At 39.5% G+C, this 20,123-nt stretch overlaps 1 protein-coding gene across 2 annotated transcripts; it reads left to right on the top strand.

The window, feature by feature from the left end:
- Positions 1–4,005: 4,005 nt before the first annotated feature.
- Positions 4,006–19,489, top strand: UBXN2B (UBX domain protein 2B). 2 transcript variants are annotated; one of them, XM_017834314.1, is made up of 9 exons: positions 4,006–4,149; positions 6,590–6,690; positions 8,864–8,935; positions 10,448–10,607; positions 12,125–12,202; positions 13,541–13,650; positions 14,094–14,231; positions 15,424–15,585; positions 17,850–19,489. In XM_017834314.1, the coding sequence occupies exons 1-9, from the start codon at positions 4,006–4,008 to the stop codon at positions 18,010–18,012; spliced, it is 1,128 nt and encodes a 375-aa protein (XP_017689803.1). In that variant the 3' UTR covers positions 18,013–19,489. The 2 variants fall into 2 exon arrangements, with proteins under 2 accessions (XP_017689803.1, XP_017689805.1); XM_017834316.1 differs by lacking the exon at positions 4,006–4,149 and adding an exon at positions 4,545–4,679.
- The last annotated feature ends 634 nt before the right edge of the window (positions 19,490–20,123 follow it).

The raw sequence follows: 20,123 nt of genomic DNA on the forward strand, positions 1-20,123 counted from the left end.
GAAAGACAGACAGGAATAATGCCAATGTTTAGGGAAGATATGCCTGTCAAAATATGGAACACCGAATTATAAAAAACTGATTCCATAATGAAGTTATTTGGCTTTTAAAGTGATTACAGTTTAGACATCCTCTCTACTAATTCACTGTGCATCACCACAGGACATTTTGACTTACTTAGACAGCAGCTGCACACTGCGAATCAATGCAAGGAAGGTTGAATGAAACAACATGTGACTACAGTTTTATGCTTGACATAGTTCTCATACGAACACTTCAAATACAGAAGACAACCAAGGGGAGATCCTATATTTTTCAGATTTCTTTTTTCTCCTAAATCAAGGAAAGAGTCTTTTGCAAGCATACTTGATCAGCATATAAAGTCCAGAATGTGGGAGCTGTATGAAATGTACTATATATAAAATGTTGTATACAAATATATACATAGAATATATCTCCTCAGCAGTGCCATTCTTCGTCAAGCACAAAATATAGTTCTGCAGGAAAAAAACAATTAGTCCTGTTTACATTCTCCATAAGAACAATATTGTCACAGTGTAGAGCAGGTAGCATCAACCCTTGAGATGGATCTGGGTACCAGACCATGTGGACTTTTTCTGTGGTTTTTTTTGTGGGCTGGAAGAGACTGGTCTGTCCATGTTCTCACTGAGGGTTTGGCTAACTATGAACAAGGTATGAACTCTGCATAACTGTAGAGCTATAGTCTAGCTTAAATGGTTCTATGAGATCCCAGCTCCATTTGCCACCATTATCAGTGTTTCTGAACTGTAAGCTGGTGTCAGTAGGGTCTAGAGAGAATAATTAGAAAGAACCGTGTCTTTGAACTGCACAGGACTGGAAACCATGGAGGATGGTTAGCTGGCCATTCCAGCTGCAGATTCACAGTATTGCAGTTCAGCATTCAGGTCACGGTCAAAAGTTCTCCATGCTGTCTAGGTTGGAGTTCCTTTTCCATAAATGCTGTGTTTTGGATTTCGGGGCAGGATAGCCCCACCCTGATAAGACCTAAAATTCAATCAAGCTATCATGCAAGCTATCATGCAAGATCAACTTCTGGAGCCAGGTCTTGGTATTAATTATGCTAAAACCATCCTGGTTCACTAGACTCCAAACGCACATCCTGCTTTTTGAAGTCTGATTTGACAGATAAGGTGATAGTTGGCCTGTAAAGTAATAGCAGTCAATCACTTTATACTAAAAAACTCCAGTCCCCTCTCATACAGTCAGGTTCTTCTGTGTGTGTGGAGATTCCTCCTTTGTCTGGGGACACCCTCCAAGGATACTCCTTGAGGCTGAGAGAAAGAGATCTCCCCATGAGCATTGGTATGGGTGAGTTACATCAAATCTCTACTTAATAATTATTTCTTTTTGCTAGCTTTAATATAACTGCTTCAATAATTGCTTTGTTACAGTGCTTCTTTATGCTATATTATACTCTACTAGTAGATTTTTAGCTATTGTGTAGTAAATAGTTCTGATTAAGATCTTTTGTCTGATCATTTGTATAAATAAATTATTAATTTTATATAAATATTCCTATTTTGCCAATCATTAAAAACCTACGAGAACAAAAATTGTTCAATCACACCTCTAATAATTCCTTAAATTTAAGCTTTTGACATAATCCAAGGCTAAGCCTGGATTCAGCCGCACCTAGACTCCTCTCTGAGCAGGGGTTTAGAAAGCAAGGGAGTCCTTTCTGCACCTCATGACTAGACAGCAGGACTTTTAAACAAGTTTTATCTAAACCTTCCACTCCCAGCTGTGACAGATTTGTGACTAAAAACCAGCATGGATAACGCAGTGGTGCTTTGGCTATTGTTGAGCAGGGCTTACACAGTATCAAGGCCTTTTCTTCTTCTCACTCCACCCCACCAGCGAGCAGGCTGGAGGTACACAAGGAGTTTGGAGGGGACACAGGCAGGACAGCTGACCCCAACTGACCACAGGGACATCCCATACCATATGGCGTCATGCTCAGCATATAGAGCTGGGAAAAGAAGAAGGAAACAGAGGACATTTGGAGTTATGGCATTTGTACACCTGCCTGCTGATGGGAAGTGGTGAATTAATTCCTTGCATTTGCATAAGCAGTTTTGCTTACCTATTGAACTGTCTTCATCTCAACCCATGAGTTTTTGGCTTTTGCCCTTCTCATTCTCTCCCCCATCCCACTGGTGGGAAGTGAGTGAGCAACTGGATAGGCACTTAGTTGCTGGCCAGGGTTAAACCACCACATTACTGGTAGCAGAGATCTTTCAGTTTTTACTTCTAAGTTTCTAGTTTTAATTTCTGACACGCAACATTTTCAGGTTTGGTACCTGACTACAGAATTATGACAAGACAGCTAGCATTTTTCTCAAAGTTTCAGAGTATATCAGCCCAAAATATTAAAGTGAGAAACTCAACTTCCATATTTAGAAAAAGTTTTTAATCCTTAATATGTAAGAGACAGAAACAAAACAAAATCTCACACTTTTAAAACCACATTAGTATTCTAGCATCCAAGAGTCACCACTTTGAGCACCAATATGCCTTTCTCCTCCAAGTGAACAACCCAGTTTGGTTTTTAGCCATCATTGATGGTACTTCATAGTTCTGGAGACGGCCTTGCATGCAAAAACAGACTGAGAAATTCCCTGTGTGCCACATGCACACTCTGGCCATTGGAGGTCTGCCAGTCTCCTGTCAGTGGCCACAGGCCTTCCTCTATCTCCAAGTGCTGAGAGAAGGCCACAGGCAAACCCACTCTCCCATTCGTGCTTGCTGGCAGGGATACAGCTGGGCTCCTGCTGCCCGAGGGGATGCACACGCTGTTTGCCTCCTGGGGAAAGGAGTCTGAGGGGACACAGACAGAGGGAAGACAGGGACACCAACACACACCCATGTCCCAGCTCCCTTGGTGGCGGCAGGACCTGCTGTCCCCATTTATACCAAGCCCCTCAAGATCTGAGCCCCTCAAGATTTGCACAGGTGTTTGTGTCAAACTTTGAAATTGTTTTCTAGTTGTCATTCAATAGCTGCAGCTGGACAGTTATGACTAAGCAATTGCATTGTGAATGCCATACACTTGGCTAATCTTTTGTTTAAAGAAAAATAGAAGACAATCCCAAAGTGAATGGGCTGCCTGGAAAAGAGCCAGCAGCACTGAGCAGTAACTCAGAGAGACTGAGTTACTCCGAGAAGAGTCCAGAGAAGGGTGATGAATCTGGTGAAGGGTCTGAAACACAAGTCTTATGAGGAGTAGCTGAGGAAGTTGGTGTTGTTTAGCCTGAAGAAGAGGGGACCTTATCGCTCTGCAGCTACCTGAGAGGAGGTTGTATCCAGCTGGGGGTCAGGCCTCTTCTCCCAGGAATTTGCCATAGCACAAGAGGACATATAGTCTTAAGCTGTTACCAGGGGACGTTTAGCTTGGATATTAGGAAGAATTCCTTCACAGAAAGGGTGATTAGACATTGGAATCGGCTGCCCAGGGAGGTGGTGGAGTCACCGTCCCTGAAGCTGCTCGAGGAAAGACTGGACGTGGCACTTAGTGTCATGGTCTAGTTGACGTGGTGGTGTCCGGACATGGGTTGGACTCGATGATCTCAGAGGTCTTTTCCAACCATGGATTCTGTGATTCTGGGAAAGGTAATTCTAGCAGTGAAAGGCCGTGACCACCGACTCGCAGACCACCTACTCGAAACAGACCCCATATTTAAGCAGAGGGAAGAACTGCGCCTGCGGGCTAATTGGCATGAGAAGCTAGAGATACAACTAGGAAAGAGGGGTGTGAGTACTAATTGACAGAAAAGCCATGCAATTCGCAAACAACAAACGCTCATGCTTGTTTGCTGAAACGCACGAACAGCGCGGAGTTTTGCTGCCCGGGGAGCCGGCCCTGGTGGGGGCTCAGGGCAGCGCGGCGGGCACAGCGCTGCCCCTCCCGTTGCCATGGCGGCCGCGCTGGCCCCGCCCCGCCCGCCGCTCGCCACCGCCTCCCGAAGATGGCGGACGGCGGGGCAGCGCCCGCGCAGCGGGACGGGGACGTGCCCGCGGCCGGGGCCAGGGCCGGGGCCGGGGCCGCCGGCGGCCGCAGGGATCGGCAGCCCCGGAGCAGCGGCCGCCCGCCTAGCGCCCGGGATTTGCAGGTGAGAGGGCGGCGGTGGGCGTCGCGCTGCCGGGGCGGGGCCGGGCGGGGCGGAGCGCCGCGTCCCCTCGGGGGCGCCCCAGGCCTTCCCTGGGGGTGCTTCAGGCCTTCCGTGGGGGCGCTTCAGGCCTTCTGTCGGGGCGCCCTGAGGGGAGTGGTCGGTGCGTGGGTTCCCAGCCGGGGCTGCCCCGGCGTGGGCTCTTTCCATCCTTCCGCCGCCCACGCCCCTTCTGAGGCTGGGATGGGAAGGATGCCCCTGGAAGAGCACTAGGCCCCTTGGGAAACGGTGGGTGGAACTGGGCGGGAACTCTTCAGGGAACTGGAGGGACTCTCTCGACACTTCAGTATCTGGGTTCTAACTGTGCTTGAAGTTATTTTGGCGCCATTGTATTTCCTAATTATTTGGTAGGAATGTCTCCTCCCGCACGACAATGTCAGTCTCCGCAGGTGTGGTGTAAGACTAACGACAAGACCTTTTCCCAGGCGTACATGGGAAGAGTGGAGTGTGATCACAAATGTAACTCAGCACTGGTATTTAAAGGCTTGATTACAAACCCTTTTAGCAGTATTCCTTTTTTTGTGTGTGACTTTGACACTGCATGAAAGGTCAAAATATTTGAGCAACAAATCGATTGGAAAACAGGTGAAATGTTTAGTAACTGAAAGGGCCCATTTCATTTAATTGTACATAATTAACAGAGAAAAATGGATATAGGGGTTTTTTTTTACCTTGGTAAAAAATCTTCATCTTGCTGAGATTAATTTTGCTACAATCATAGAATAATTTGGGTTGGAAGAGGCCTAAAGATCTACTTCCAACCCCTCTGCCATGTGCAGAGAACCTTCCACTAGACCAGGCTGCTCAGAGCCCCATCCAACATGGCCTTGAACACTGCCAGGGATGGGGCATCCACAAATTCTCTGGGAAACCCATTCTGGTGCCTCACTTCCCTCTGAGTAAAGAATCTGTTCCTAACATCTAATTTAAATTTCTCCTCTTTTAGTTTAAAACCATTCTGCCTTGTCCTATAACTATCTGCCTGTGTAAAAAGTCACTCTCTGTCTTTTTTGTAAGCCCCCTTTAAGTGCTGAAAGGCCACACTGAGGTCTTACTGGAGCCTTCTCTTCTTCAGTATTATTGTTGCAATAATCTCCAGTATTGCCATATTACTGTTACAGTATATAACAGTAATAAAGTCTGTGTTGATACTTTTGGTTCATAAGGTGTTAGTCAACTGCAGCAGACCAGCATTTTGGGTTGATTCTTATGGATAAAGTGCTAAAGCCCAATGGTCAGAGTAGCTGACCATCCATCCATCCATCCATCCCTGTACTTGATTTGTCGTGGCACTGTAAAAGATGCAATGTGAGGAATGCACGGAAGCCTGACCATGCCCTTTTATGCTCCCTCAGCATCCCTGAGTTTTTGGATTAGGGATGGTACAGGGTAGATCTTTGCCTATTCTGTTTAGTGTCTGCTCTTGGACATGTTGTCTGTGACTTACCCCATTAGCTTTACATATCTGAAAGGTATTTGCTTGTTTTCTCAGATAGAATGGGGGTCTTCAGTGGTTTTCTTGAGTTGTCTTTTTACTCAGTTTAATTTTCTTAATGGGTATAATTCCATGCCTCACAATAATATGGGGTTAATATTCTGTGTTTGTAGCAGTGTGTTTTGAAGGACAGATGATGTTCAGTTTTACTTTAATGTGTGTTCCTTCAACATAAAACTGCAATGAAATTGTAGCCTAGTACCTTTTCTGATGTGTATGATATCAGTTGCATAATGTGAACAAAATGGTGTGGGTGCAAAACTGAAGATGATTCGACAAAGTATTCAGGACAAAAGTAAGATTGCTAAAAATAGCATGTTAGATGTCCCTTGCACAGGTTCTTAAAAATGAACTTGCCAATGATATGGCAGCTTTTAGTGAATCTTTATGGAAAAACTGTTGGGATATTTGCAGTGATGTCTTGAATTCAAGCCAGCAAGGCTGAATTTGTTCTTCATTCCAGTACAAGCTTATTTGAGTTACATTGTTTCAATTTCTATGTAAAATGTTTGTAATATTTATTATTTGCCCAGTCTTATCAGAGGATTATGTAGCTATTTTAGTTTGTTAACGTTAATGAGCTGATGCTTAATATCTACCTGTGTATATACTCTGTGATTCTGAATCTAATACAGGCTTAATGTAGCTAGTGAAGCAGTGTGAACAAGATGACAGCAGAGTACAGGTTGCAAGTCAGAATGGCATTTAAGCATTGTGTGGGGTTTTTTTCATAAAGCAGAAAGGAAGCTGAATTTTAGTTGAGGTTTCTCACATTGATGTTTCTAATTTTCTGGAGAGATGCACATTTCACATTAATTTTTGTCTTATTTCTGTTCAACATATAGTTCTAGAGTTGCAGACTTCTAAAAAGAGTTCTGTTTCCTACAGCTGGCCTTGGCAGAGTTATACGAAGATGAAGCTAAAAGGCAGTCATTGTGTTCTGACAAACCAACAGCTACAAAGATCAGTAACACAAAAGTATCACAGAGGTAAGACATGCTTTGTGCTTCAGAAAAGTGGGGATAGGTGCTGTATTAGCTCACAAAACTTCATCATGCTTACTTGTTCCCCTCCTTGTATAAAAAGCAATCTAAAGCAGTTCATAATCCAGAATTTTGAATTCTGCGATAATGCATTGTCTGTCTTCTCAGAATGCTTTTTAAATTGTATTTATTTAAGAGCCTTTCTGATATATGGTATTCCAGGAATTCCAAAACACTTTAAACCCACTTCAGGTAAGACTAAGATGCTGTAAGTGAAATGCAGTGTTACGCTTTGTTTACACAGACAGAATTTGGAAATTTGCTGTCGGAAAATACTGAAGTTACTGGCTTCTTCAGAATTCAGCAGATAGTTGTCTGTGTGAAACTTGCAAGTGAGCTGCTTTCAGTGTTGTATTTTTGTCAGTACCTGATGAGACAAATAGTAATTTGGAAAATGATTAGTAGCTGCACTAGTAGGCAGCTATGGGGTGACAGAAATAAGAAAGACTTCTTAATTAATTTGTCTGGGTTGGGCAGGTGGAAGGAAAAACACACATCTATATACAAATCCAGGTTTTGCTAGCCTGCAGTGTTTGCAGTTCACATAGCATTTGAAGATTCTGTGCAGTCTTGAATTTTTTTATAAAGAAATTTTGCCAGTTTTTAATTATTTTTTTAAAGTCATGTGAAGAAGAGAAGTTTTTACATCATTACTGTCAGTGATGCCATAACAAGTCTTGTATTTGGCTTGTCTTTTAATTGCTGCTGCCAGTATGGATCTCTGTGTTAAAGGAGTAAAAGAAAAGATCATAGTCACCAGAATCATGCTTCAAGTACATCTATAAATTCAGATCTCTTCAGGAAGAGAAATCTTAGCAAAGTGTGTGACACTTGGAAAATAATACCTGTTTTGGTGACTTCTTTTTGTTGTTTTGGTGAAACCACTTCAGTTGACTAATCAGCTACATAGAACAAAGTTTACAAACAAATTAAGCAAAGAGCTTCATTTGCAAATACATATTGTGAAGTTAAAACTTCCTAGTCCCAACCAAAGGAAGTACCATTTCTCAAATACTTCAGTGTGATAGTTGGCAAACATGATCTTTGTTGGCAATCACACTGGAATCTGTCTGAGAGGAAGAGATGGCAGCTATGCATGGTGTCCAAAATGAGATTTTTATTGTAGTAGACTTCAGTTTGCTCTCAGATGAGCAGTGTATTAATTGTAAGGAAACACAGTGCTGCTCTTGAAGTCACCTCCTCAGCTTGCCTTCCACAGTTACAGGTATAGAAGATGCCTCTGAGCCCTACTGTCATGTTGTGTGAGCTCCTTAGAGAAACTTACAACTGTGGGCACAGAAACACAAACCCCATAAAACCTACAGTGCGACACAGGAAGAAAATAACTTATGAAAACTAAGGTTAAAAGTGTTTCTACTGCACATGATCTAAGTCCATAATAATACATTTTTTTTCTGAGAAAATAATGAGAAGCAGATTCTTCACTGAGATACAGAATTACATTGTTTCATCAACACTGATACTTAAAAAAGAAATGGCTAGCTCCGCTACACTTTGATTTCAAAGGTATAGTAATCAGAAAAATTGCATAAATCTAAACTAGTGATCTGCCATTACTCATGTAGCAGGCTGTAGGTACGTTATCCCATGGTAGTTAGCTGCCTCATATACATCTTATCTTAATGATTTTTATCAAGTCCTACAGGATAAGAGCATATATCTGCACAGCTTTCCTGGCGTTGTGCAAGCTAACAACCCTGGATTCTGAAACAGCTGTTGAGCTTGCATATATCGTGTGTTATCTGTGGGATCACCAGTGGCGTAAAGCAGAATTCTGCATAACCTATGCTAGAATAGAATAGTTCAGTTGGAATAGACCTGCAATGACCATCCAGTCCAACTGTTACTGCAGGATGACTCTGCCATACATGTGCCCTTTCCTGCTTATTCATTGAGAAGCATTCATGGCTATGTACCTTGGCAAAAAAAAAAAAAAAAAAAAAAAAAAAAAAAAAAAAAAAGGTAAGACCAAAAAAACTACTACAACTTGATATCCTTAGTTTCTGAAAAGGAATTAGTTTCAGAAGTTAGGTGTAAATTACTTAGTAAAGTGTGTGTACCAGTCATCTTCAAGCGTTTTTTTTTATTCTCTTGGCAGTCTTAAACTGGATTCTCTTAGAAGGCTGAGAAAACCAGAGAGAAGCATGAGTGATGACAAAGAAAACCAAAGGTATTTTTAAACCAAAAAAAAAAAAGTATTTAACAATTGTGAGAGTGATTGGGTTTTTTGTCACATTCACACTTTGGTCCGTCCTGTTTTTTTCAAAATGCACGTGAGCTAGGTCTGTCCTGCAAAGGACTAGTAACTGCAGGGATGCCATGTGACTTGTTAGAGTAAGGGTTAGCAGTACATGGCTGTAGTAAAACTATTAGCAGAATCTGACTGTAGTGATGTAGGACCTGTAGATGCCTTAACGTGTGACTGTGTGGTTGTAAAAATTGTAACTTACCCTTTCGCTCAAAAAATTTTTTGCCTTTTCTCAATTATCCTGAGTTGTTCTTTGTATCTCTTGTTCAAATATTTGGGTACTTCCTTTCTTGAATGAATGACAATTATGAGAATTCTTGTTTCATCTCCTTACCATTATCATTCTTTTAAATCTAATAATTAAAGATTTTCCATATAAATGGCAATTGAGATAATAAATACGGATTTATGTACAAAAGGAGATGTTACTAAGGGATTGACAGTTATGTGACATCATAAAAGCATTATGGTTGTAGAGTACCTTCATACCTAATACTGATTTTTTGGTAACTGTAAAATATGGTGGAGTCAACACATTTTGAAGTCCTTAGCCTGAGGGACAGTTTCACATGGATTAATTGATTTACCTTGCCCGAAGTGGTTAAATGTAAATGTTGAGAAAAACAGGAAGCACTTATTAGTTATTAATGTTTCCTTTAATCAAAGACAAAACACTCAGGTTTGCCAGATTGTGTATTTATATACAGATTTTTTTACAGCATCTGTTCTGTTGGTATTTAGAGATTATAATGCCCTTCTCAGATCTTCATAATCAAACAGATACAGTTTTGAACTATTAAACTATTTTGAATTATTTGTAGTTTAACATTTCAAGAGCTACTAATGGGACTGTGGTGAAGAAAAGAACCCCCAAATTAGCTTTCACAGCAGTTTCTGCAGGTTTTAAAATGCCTTGAAAGGTTAATTACAGTTATTTAAAAATTTCAATTTCTGGTGTTGGCAGGAGTGGAAATATGCTAGATCTGTGAATTAAAAAATCAAATTGTGGCACTGGTCTGGTTTTCCAGAAAAAGTTTCATGTTTGTTCTGCCAAGGTGAGATTAGTTGTGACTCTGTATTCTATCCAGCCCAGGCACAGTCCCATGCACAGGAGTTTCCCTGAGGAGATGTGCCTTTCTGTGAGCAGGTGACATCCACATAAGATGCACAGCTGCATCAGGACTGTGTTCACTTATAAGATATGGCCCTGCTTTCTAACCTCTGGGATCTGGTTAGTTATTAGTGAAATGTCTTTGGTGTAATGCTGCTTGGATTACTGAGAAGATCAGAACCAAATGGGAAATTTCTGTGATCAGAATGAAAGGGTTTTGTGCCAAATTTGTCTCTTTGTTAATTTTTTTTCTTTTGATGGAAAGATAAAAATTATGCTTGTCATTTAAAGCGTTGTTTTTTATGTACATTACTACTCTAAAGATTTTATTCAGGTGACTCAGAATATAGAGGATTACAGATTTCCGGGGCTTCCAGTAATCCGAGTAAAATTGTTGCTGAACTCTTCAAGGAAGCAAAAGAACATGGGGCTGTCCCTTTAGATGAAGCCTCAAGAGCATCTGGTGATTTCGGTAAAGCTAAGGTAAAAGTAAAAAGATGCTTTGATCTCTCTTTACATGAGTGTCTCTGAAACTCATCAAACCACATCAGAGCAAGTCCGCTTTTTTGTTGTTTTCAAATAGCAGAGGGTTTGCTCAGCACAGTTGTGTGTTATTGTCTATGCTCCAATAGCTCGATCTAGAAAATAAACAGGGCAAGGACCAAACAATTTCAGAGGAAATCATTAGACATCATCATGAATTGGAATTATTTGCTTTGTTTTTAATTATAATTGATTACCAAAGAAACCAGTCTAAATTTGGATCCCAAATCAAAATCTCTTACCTGTAGAATTGCTCTAGAGGGTAGTGGTCAACAGTTCAGTGTCCAGATGGAGCTGGTATCCATGTTGGGATCGGTGCTGCTCAATACCTTCATCAGTAGCACAGACAGTGGGATCAAGTGCACCCTCAGCAAGTTTGCAGACGACACTAGACTGAGTGTTGTGGTTGACATGCCTGAGGGATGGGATGCCATCCAGGGGAACCTGGACAAGCTGGAGAGGTGGACACATGGGAACCTCATGAGGTCAACAAGACCAGGTGCAAAGTGCTGCACCTGTATCAGGGCAACCCCCAGTATCAATACAGGTTGAGACATGAACAGATTGAGAGCAGCTCTGTGGGAGTGGAGCTGGGGTACTGGTGGATGAAAAACTAGACACAACCCAGCAATGTGGACTCACAGCCTAGAAACCCAAACATATCCTAGGCTGCATCACAAGAAGCGTGGCCAGCAGGGTGAGGGAGGTGATTCTGCTGCTGTACTTCACTCCGGGTGTGAGACATCACCTGGAGTACTGCATCCAGCTCTGGTGTCCTCGGCACAAGAAGAACATGGACCTGTTAGAGTGACTCCCGAGGAAGGCCACAAAAATAATCAGAAACACAGAGCATCTCTCCTGGAGAAGAGAAGACTCTGGGAAGACTTTATTGCAGCCTTCCAGTACTTAAAGGGGGCCTATAAGAAAGATGGGGACAGACTTTTTAGTAGAGCCTTTGTTGATAGGACAAGGGGTAATGGTTTTAAACTCAGATCGTAGATTCAGTCTAGATATAAGAAAGAAATTTTTTACAAGTGTAGTAAAACACTGGATCAGGTTGCCCAGGGTGGTCATGGATGCCCCATCCCTGGAAACATTCAAAATCAGGTTGGATGGGGCTCTGAGCAATGTGTTCTAGTTGAAGATGTTCCTGCTTGTTGCAGGGGAGCAGTTGGTCTAGGTGACCTTAAAAGGTTTCTTCCAACCCAAACTATTCTTTGATTATGTTTGAAAAAGTGTACAGAATAGAAACTGAAATGCATCACACAAAGCTTGCATAGCCTGATTATGCTTACTAGGTATAATTTTCCACTTAGAAAATGCATGTCATAACAGAGTATTTGGTTTTTATCACAGGAGCAAGTTTGTGGATGCTTTTTTTTTTGCACCTAGATAAGAATTTTAATAAACTGTTTCCGATAATTATTTCAATAAGCTTTTCTATGTATTTTTTTCAGTCATTTTCTGGTGGTGGATATAGATTGGGTGACTCATCACAAAAGCACTCTGAATACATATATGGAGAAAATCAAGATGTAAGTAAAATTCGGAATAGCAGAAAACAGAACCTCCAACAGATGCCTGTTTAATCACATGCATGCCAGCATTACTGTAACTATGTCTATGAGCAAAAAATAATACCTAAATATTAGGTGTGTTAAGTAGAAATTGTTAAAGTGTCTGAAGAGAACAGATGTTCGTTGGATATCCCTAAGGCCTCCATTAAGGAATTGTCAGATGTAAATTACTTTGAAATTCTTAGCACACCTTCCTTTCAGTTACTTTCCACCAGGTGTTGTTCTGCATTATCTTTGCTATGCTGACATTTTAATCCTCCTGGGAAATGATTCTTCTTGTGGCTCGCATAGTAGCCAGTCTCAAACTGGAGGACATTTTTGTATTCTAGGAAAGGTGAAGCAGCATGTTAGAGGCCTTTTGTCATTGTCTGGCCTTTCTTTCCTATCAATTAAAAAGCAGAATGTGAGGAAGAGGGTGAGAAGAAACAAAGTTCTCTGCACTTTGACATTTTTGTGAATGGCTGGAGAAAGTGTTAAGCTCATTTAGAAGCAAACCCAAGAAATAAGTAAGGCCAAGAGTTGAGTAAGAATGTGGTTCTGGCTGGGTGGTGCTATCATGTCACCAGGAGCTGCTACTTTCTACTCTACTAAGTAATCCTTCTACTCTCCAAGTAATAGCCATCTGCACTCAGCCAGAAACCTGTTGCAGTGGGCTTACTGTAACTGGGAGCAGGGGTAGTTTTCTAAAGGAAGGCCAGTTTTACTGGCTAGGGAAGGGTAATTATGCTGGACTTCAGGGCAGTTGCAAGGAAGAGGTACAGGCTCTGAAGCTGAAAGGCTCTGGCTGGACCTTATATGTAGCAAAATAAGTAAGGAGGGAAGGAGGCTGGTTTCCTGGATTCCCAGCATTTGAACTGAAGGTAGCAAGTATCAAATTCATTGGAGCTCAGCATGTTATAATTTGAAGAGAGAGTAGTTTTGGCAGTGTCAGCAGTAACTTGTAATTTTATGGGTTTATTTCTTGATTTATCAATAAAAATATGTACTGCTTTTAAGAGTAATTGGAATGCAGTCACTGTATCATACTTCATGTCATGGATAGGACATTAAGAGATTTTTTCCCCATGTGTAAAAGTGGTCTCGAAGTAGACAGTAGTTATTTGCTTTTTTAAAAAAAATCTAACAATGACAGTTACAGTCCAGTGCTCTGTTCTTGTCATTTTCATTCTTGTTTTTGATCTGGTACAAAATGTGTTAAGTGTAGATCAAGGCTTGTGTAACTAATCTGTATGAAATTGTACTGCTTTGTTTGTCTGTCTTCACTTCTTTTTTTATTTCGCTGTTTAAACTTCATAGGTTCAAATTTTGCTGAAACTATGGAGGAATGGCTTCAGTTTAGATGATGGCGAGTTGAGATCCTATTCAGACCCAATAAATGCTCAGTTTCTTGAGTCTGTTAAAAGAGGGTAAGTTAAAATGGCAACTTGTTTGATGTATGACTTTCAAGTGAAGTGAAGAAAAATGCTTTCTCCACATGTTTATAATTATTAAAAGCTCCAGGCTCTGCCTGCACCCATAAAATGTATGCATGGGGTATTTAAAAATTTGGAATACTTTGGTTCCTCTGGTGGTTTAAGTCTGAATAGTACTTGTTACTGCAGCTTTTAGTTTCACATATTTTGTTTGCTCATTCTGTGTTTCGACTGTCAGTGTATTTTAGGTTTTGACTGTCAGCTCACTGATTTTTTTTTTCCTTCCTTTACAATGAAATTGATTCATGAAACAGTTGAGTGTCACTTTCAAACTAAACATACCATTAATATTGACTCATTCTTTGTGTGTACATTTTGTATAATTTCATTTTGCAGTTCAGAATGTAATTGTGAAATCTTTTATCTTTTTAATTAAGGGAAATTCCTATGGAACTGCAGCGACTTGTTCATGGTGGCCAGGTTAATTTGGATATGGAAGATCACCAAGAACAAGAATATGTGAAGCCCAGACTGCGCTTCAAAGCTTTCAGTGGTGAAGGACAAAAACTTGGAAGGTGAAAAAAGCTAGATTTTCTATTCTGTGCTCTATATTCATATCCTGTTTCATTCCTGTGACTGAAAATTTCAGACTACTTTGTCCAAAAGTGCATAATTTCTGTTCACCCAGGTTGGTCAGAGTAAACAGTAATGTGACCTCAGCTCTGCCAATTGTCAGCTTTTTCACTTAACAATTATAGCCTTTGAAGCATCTTATCCAACTGACTTGATATTAACTGTTGAACTGTAAATAATTCTAGGTTTCTGGTCATCATTGCATTTATTCATATAATATATTTGATTGCCCAAAAAAGGTATTACTGATGGGCTTCTTCAAGTAATTTAATTCAATAGATGATTCTTTACTGTTTCTAATCTATTTCCATCTTTTTAAAAAGGAGGAAGTATGCTCAGGAAAACTGAGAAGGGGGTAAACTCTTGTAGAGGTGAAATGGGGAACAATTGTATATGATAACTTCTTCACCTGAGCACTTGCCCATATTGTTGAAGAAAATAACTGGGCAAGAGAGGAGGTTTCACATATAAGACAATGTGCACCCAGTTGTATGGCATTTTTGTTTGTTTGGGTAGCTGATGAAGTCTCAGGTATGAAAGCAATAAAAGGAGGAGCCAAATGGTTATCTCTAATCAGAGCTATATTTATCTATACTAACTGTAAAAAAGACCACATGCTCTGTGGTGGTTATCAATGTCTTGTTAATATCATTTGTGCTCCAAAAGGGTGAGGGATGCTCAGAATCTGAAAGCAATTCCTAAAGCAGTTTATATCAGTTTAGTGCACTATAATGGTGTACGATTATTTTTGAATATAGTCCAGGAGATATGATATATGAATCTTAGTATCAGAGGCTTTTGTCATTTCATGCTCCGTAAGCATAAACAAATATAGTTCTATTTGTACTTGGTTACCTATTTAAAATCATGCAAATGTAATGATATCATAATTATAAGGCAAATAAATATGGAATATTGCAATCATTGACAAGAAACTACAAAAGCATTATTTCTGTCTGTTAGAAAAGCCGTGTTTATACTTGGTTCAGATAACTCTGAGAGGATTTTCATTGCTCATTTGTACTAGCTGTACATGGTAGTTATTAAATGAAAAACACAACTGAAAAATTCAGTTCTGCTTTGACTTATTTAGTAACAACTGGTTTGTTTGGGGTTTTTTTTCCAATCCTTTAGCCTTACACCTGAAATAGTCAGCACGCCTTCTTCCCCAGAGGAGGAGGAGAAATCCATTCTTAATGCACCTGTTCTGATTGATGATTCCATGCCAGCAACTAAAATTCAAATTAGATTAGCAGATGGAAGCCGATTAATACAAAGATTTAATCAAACACACAGGTAAATTGATTCTGCATCAATGCAGGTAACAGTAACTGTTTTGATAAGTTTGTGTTATGTCATTAAATGAGTATCAGCAAGACATCAAAAAGGGGGAAGTAGAGCTTCACTGAAATGTATAGCTCTGTGTCATTTCATTACATGGATATACTGATAAATTGACTGCCAAAGCAAAATTCTGTATATGAAAACACAAGATATTTGATAACTGCAAAGTCAGAACCTTCTATAACCAATTATGTCCAGTGATTTTTTTAAGGACACAGCACAAGCCATAACTGTTCTCAGGATGACTGAAATCTGGACAGCCCTACTATGTAGTCATCCCAACCCTGGGCCTTTCTTAGGAGGAGCAGGTGGATGACTCAGAAAACACTGTGAAAACACTTTATTGCAAAGTGTTTTTGCAATAAAATATGGTGGAAATATATATTCCAAAATGTGGAATATAGTCCACACTTTGGGCAGAGAAATCCTGTGGCCTATAATCAAGAGCTCCAGCTTTCTACCTTGTTATACTTAAGAGCATGGCTAAACATGACATGGGTTCTAAGTGTAGACTGCAGCCCATTTGCAGAAGGCTGTATAGACACAACATGTTTATTTGTAATTCCAGCATGTGGACTGGACATAATACTGAGAACCAACTTTTGTTTTGTTTTGGATGGTCAACTCTTAAGAATTGGCAATGTGGGAATTTGGTGGGGTTTTTAGATCTGTTAGTAGCTTGCTTGCTCTGATTAGAGCTTGCCACCAATTTTGTTGACATTGTTGGGGCAGTGCCACAAATGATGTTGGCCAACCCCATTTATTTACCTAAGAGGTTGATTTAGTACAAGGTTCTGCAAAGCTCTGCTTTCTACTACGTGGCTGAGAACTGTGGGCAGAGGGCAGAGATTTGGGCAGTAGTCCACCAACGCTTAAACAGAATTCAAGCCAGCCTTGATTTGAAGTCTGCACCATTGTGTTAGAGCACAGGTGAAACTTGAATCCTGACTTGGAGGTGGTCTTAGCAGTTCCATGTTAATATTTTTACATGGGCAGTTCACCTGTTTCCTTCTTTTTCTTCTTGCTTAGAATAAGGACAATGTGTGGCTTCCTTCACCTGACAATATACACAGACAACGAGGCAATTTTAGCTGAGATGCCAATAGGGAGGAAGATACAGCAATAATTTTTGATACTTTAGCAGACCTGATAACATAAGCTGATAGTACAGGCCTGGATCCTTTCCTCACAGCACCTCTGCAGAAGTGACTCAGAGAAACCTCAAGGCTCATTGGGAGCCCCTGTAGCCATGCTGTGTGTTCTTCTGTCTGCATGAAAGGGTAAAAGTGGTAAACTTGCCAGTAACATCTGTAAGCAAGGGTGTGTTGAGAGGAGCTTATTTTAATCATTATTAACTTTCTTTTAACTGTGAATCTTTTTAGTTATCCTTGACTTATGCATGATCAAAACCAGCTACTAAAGTGCATTGCTTATCTCAAAGGCCTTGAAGACTGATAGAAAGCTGAAGTCCCTGCTTATTGGCTACAATAAACCTGCCAACTTAGTAAAGTTACAAGATGTTCAAAGATTTATTCTCAGCTTAATGTCTTAGGGGAGAAACCTCAAATTTCAGATTTTTATCTCTAAAATACTATTTTCATCATCCATGTCTTATAAAATTAAATTATTACTGTTATACTGTTCATGCGATGGTTTTGTTAACTATTGTTCAGAAGAGCCAAGTGAAAGAAGGGGAAACCTCTTGCTATTGAAGTGCATTAATAATTCCCCCCTGCTTTCTCTTCAGTGTGACCATATGTTTTAAGATTCCTCTTTCCATTAATAATTTCACCTTTTTGGAATATAGTAACATGATCTGACTCTTGGGTATGGTCTTGTGCAGGGCTGAGGGTTGGACTTGATGATCCTTATGGGTCCTTTCCAACTCAGCATATTATGTGATAGGGATGGTGAAATTACTTGACTTTCTGTGTTAGGTATCAGTTTGTAATATATTCCATGTTACAAATTTTGTTTCTGTTATTTGAGAAAACAAGCAACATTCATTTTAATTTTTCAGGATGTTTTTTACAGGAGTCAGAAAATTTTTGTAGGCTACAATCATTAGTCATCTGGATCAAATTGAAATGTGAAATCTAGGACTTACTTAATGGTTTAGTCTGTTTGATGGTTTTGTGTTGTCTGATCATCTTAATGTACAGATATATATCAAAATGGAATCATACACAGTTTTCATGTCCATATCCTTTTCACAGGATTAAGCACATTCGAGATTTCATTATCCAGTCCCGTCCAGCCTTTGCAACAACTGATTTTGTTCTTGTGACTACCTTTCCAAATAAAGAGCTAACAGATGAAAACCTGACACTACAAGAAGCAGATATACTTAACACTGTGATTCTCCAGCAATTAAAGTAATCCTATGGTTGTTGTACAATATAGGGAGCCTGCTGTATTGTCATACAATATGTTTCCAACAGATGAAAGAAAGGAAATATCAGTGTCTTTTTATTTCCTCATTTCCAGGGATCAGATTTTTGGATTTCATGTCTTCCAGCTATAACATATCTACCTTTTTTATTTTAATTCTCAACATTATTCAACCTTTTTTCAGTGTTAAAATTAAACTTTCACATGTTAGTATGTTTCAAACCACATCTTGTACTAAATGTGAAATGAGACAGGACTTTGAATCATTATTTTGAGAGGGGTGGGGAAAGGAGCATTTTGCTGAAGGGGACAGTATCTTTCATAGAGTTGGTAAGATTTGCACTATGGAAATGTTCTATGCTGCATTGACAAACAGCCATTTGAAAACTTAGACTGTAGGTTATGTTTACCTTCCAAATTGTATTAAGGTGTTCTTTTTAATAGGTTTACAGATATTTAATGCCCTAATGTAATTTTTGTATATTCTATTTGTAGTGTTTCATGGTGCAGTATAATATTTATATTCTAGTTTTTCTGTCATTTTCCTTGCATCGTTACTCGTATGAGTGAATCAGTCCAGGAGATGCAAACCTCAACTATTGCAGACTATAGTAGGTTGTTCTTACTGGTATTCTCGTTGTTCTACTTGTGATGAAAACAAATAAGAATTCCTTTCTTCTTGAAGTTAGAGAAGTGTGAGAGACCACTGTGATCTGGGGAAATTATGTGATTTGGAGAAGGCCTGTGGTCACTTTGAATCTGTGTATGCGGTTGAAACCTGTGCAGCTACGTGATTCTTTGCACAGTTACTTAAATAACCCCAAACAAAAATACACCAAGGTGCACAAACACAGAACTTATCTGCTTTTGTGCGTGCCAGTGACAGCATAAACATGTTAATTGGTCATGTATTTTTGACCTGAATTTCAGGTCTTAATATTGGGAATTTTGGCCAAAGCCATTTTGTATTATTCAATGAGGATTTGGTTGTACAGCTTTCAGTATTCTTGTTTGGAAGCTGTATAATTAAAGCCCTTAATCTTTGAAATTATATATTTTTTCAAATAACTTGCCTCAATACTGCAGTAAACAGGTAGGAGTTTTGTGTTGGGGGACAACTGTCTATTGTGCTTTAGTAGTATGCAGTTTTATAGTATTTGGAGATTTGTATCAGACAAGTGGATCACACTCAAATGGAAGCTAAATGGGCTGTTTCTCTTGTACTGATATATGTTTTAAAAATTGCTGTTTTCACTGATTATTTTTTTCTGAAAATATCAATATTTGTTTATTTATGCTGTTATAATTTCTCAGTATATTCTTACATTTTTACCTCAAAGTAGATATTTGACTGAGTAAATTTTAAACATGCAATTGTATTTGAAGTATTTTGTTTTGCAGTCTGAATATCTGCATGATTTTAATCATAATTCATTTCATGTGCTAAGTAAATAAAGTTTTATGTTAAAGACCATGGGCAAGACTTCTTGTTTTATTTCAAATTTATGTTGTGATGAAGTGGTGATTGTGTTGTGTGCTAAGTATTTAAGCCTAGACAGAAAGGAATGGACATATGCTACACATATATTTTAAAAAGTAACAATTCTCTATATAAATGCAAGGCCAAAGTCAGTATTGTGATATTGATCTTGGACAATCTGTGGTTTAGGCATATTTCAATTCAGAATATACTTAAAGTTACATTGCTTATTATTTCTGAAGACCATTATTAATTAAACACTGATGTACAAAGAACAGTGGTTTAACTAAATTGTAAGTATTTCAGCGCTTCTCAGCGCTTTAAAACCTGTGGAATGTTCCATCTCATAATTTTATGTCATACCTTTTATTATCATAAGTTCTCACTCATGTAGCTAATATCTTAGCATTTTTGGCACAAAACTGTTCTTTGAGTACAGACCTGTGTGGATACGCAGTTAAGACTGGCTACAAGGGAGAAGGAACTCAGCAGAGGATGATGATCTTTCCCTCACAGTAAGGCTGCTGAGCTTGGGAGTTTCTCTTAGCTTCCATGAAATACAGGTAATAATCCTATTGCTTGCTCCTGTAGGCAGCTTATGAAGGGCTCAGGCTTCACT

The sequence above is a fragment of the Lepidothrix coronata genome, unplaced genomic scaffold, assembly GCF_001604755.1.
Source record: "Lepidothrix coronata isolate B3197 unplaced genomic scaffold, Lepidothrix_coronata-1.0 Scaffold232, whole genome shotgun sequence".
Classification (NCBI taxonomy): Eukaryota; Metazoa; Chordata; class Aves; order Passeriformes; family Pipridae; genus Lepidothrix; species Lepidothrix coronata.

What these genes read in the sequence shown, in the direction of transcription:
- UBXN2B (XM_017834314.1), top strand. Translation starts at nt 4,006, where the DNA reads ATGGCGGACGGCGGGGCAGCGCCCGCGCAGCGGGACGGGGACGTGCCC. An exon ending in GTGATTTCGGTAAAGCTAAG is followed by an intron (nt 10,608 to 12,124) that starts GTAAAAGTAAAA and finishes TATTTTTTTCAG; the next exon opens with TCATTTTCTGGTGGTGGATA. An exon ending in GAAGGACAAAAACTTGGAAG is followed by an intron (nt 14,232 to 15,423) that starts GTGAAAAAAGCT and finishes CCAATCCTTTAG; the next exon opens with CCTTACACCTGAAATAGTCA.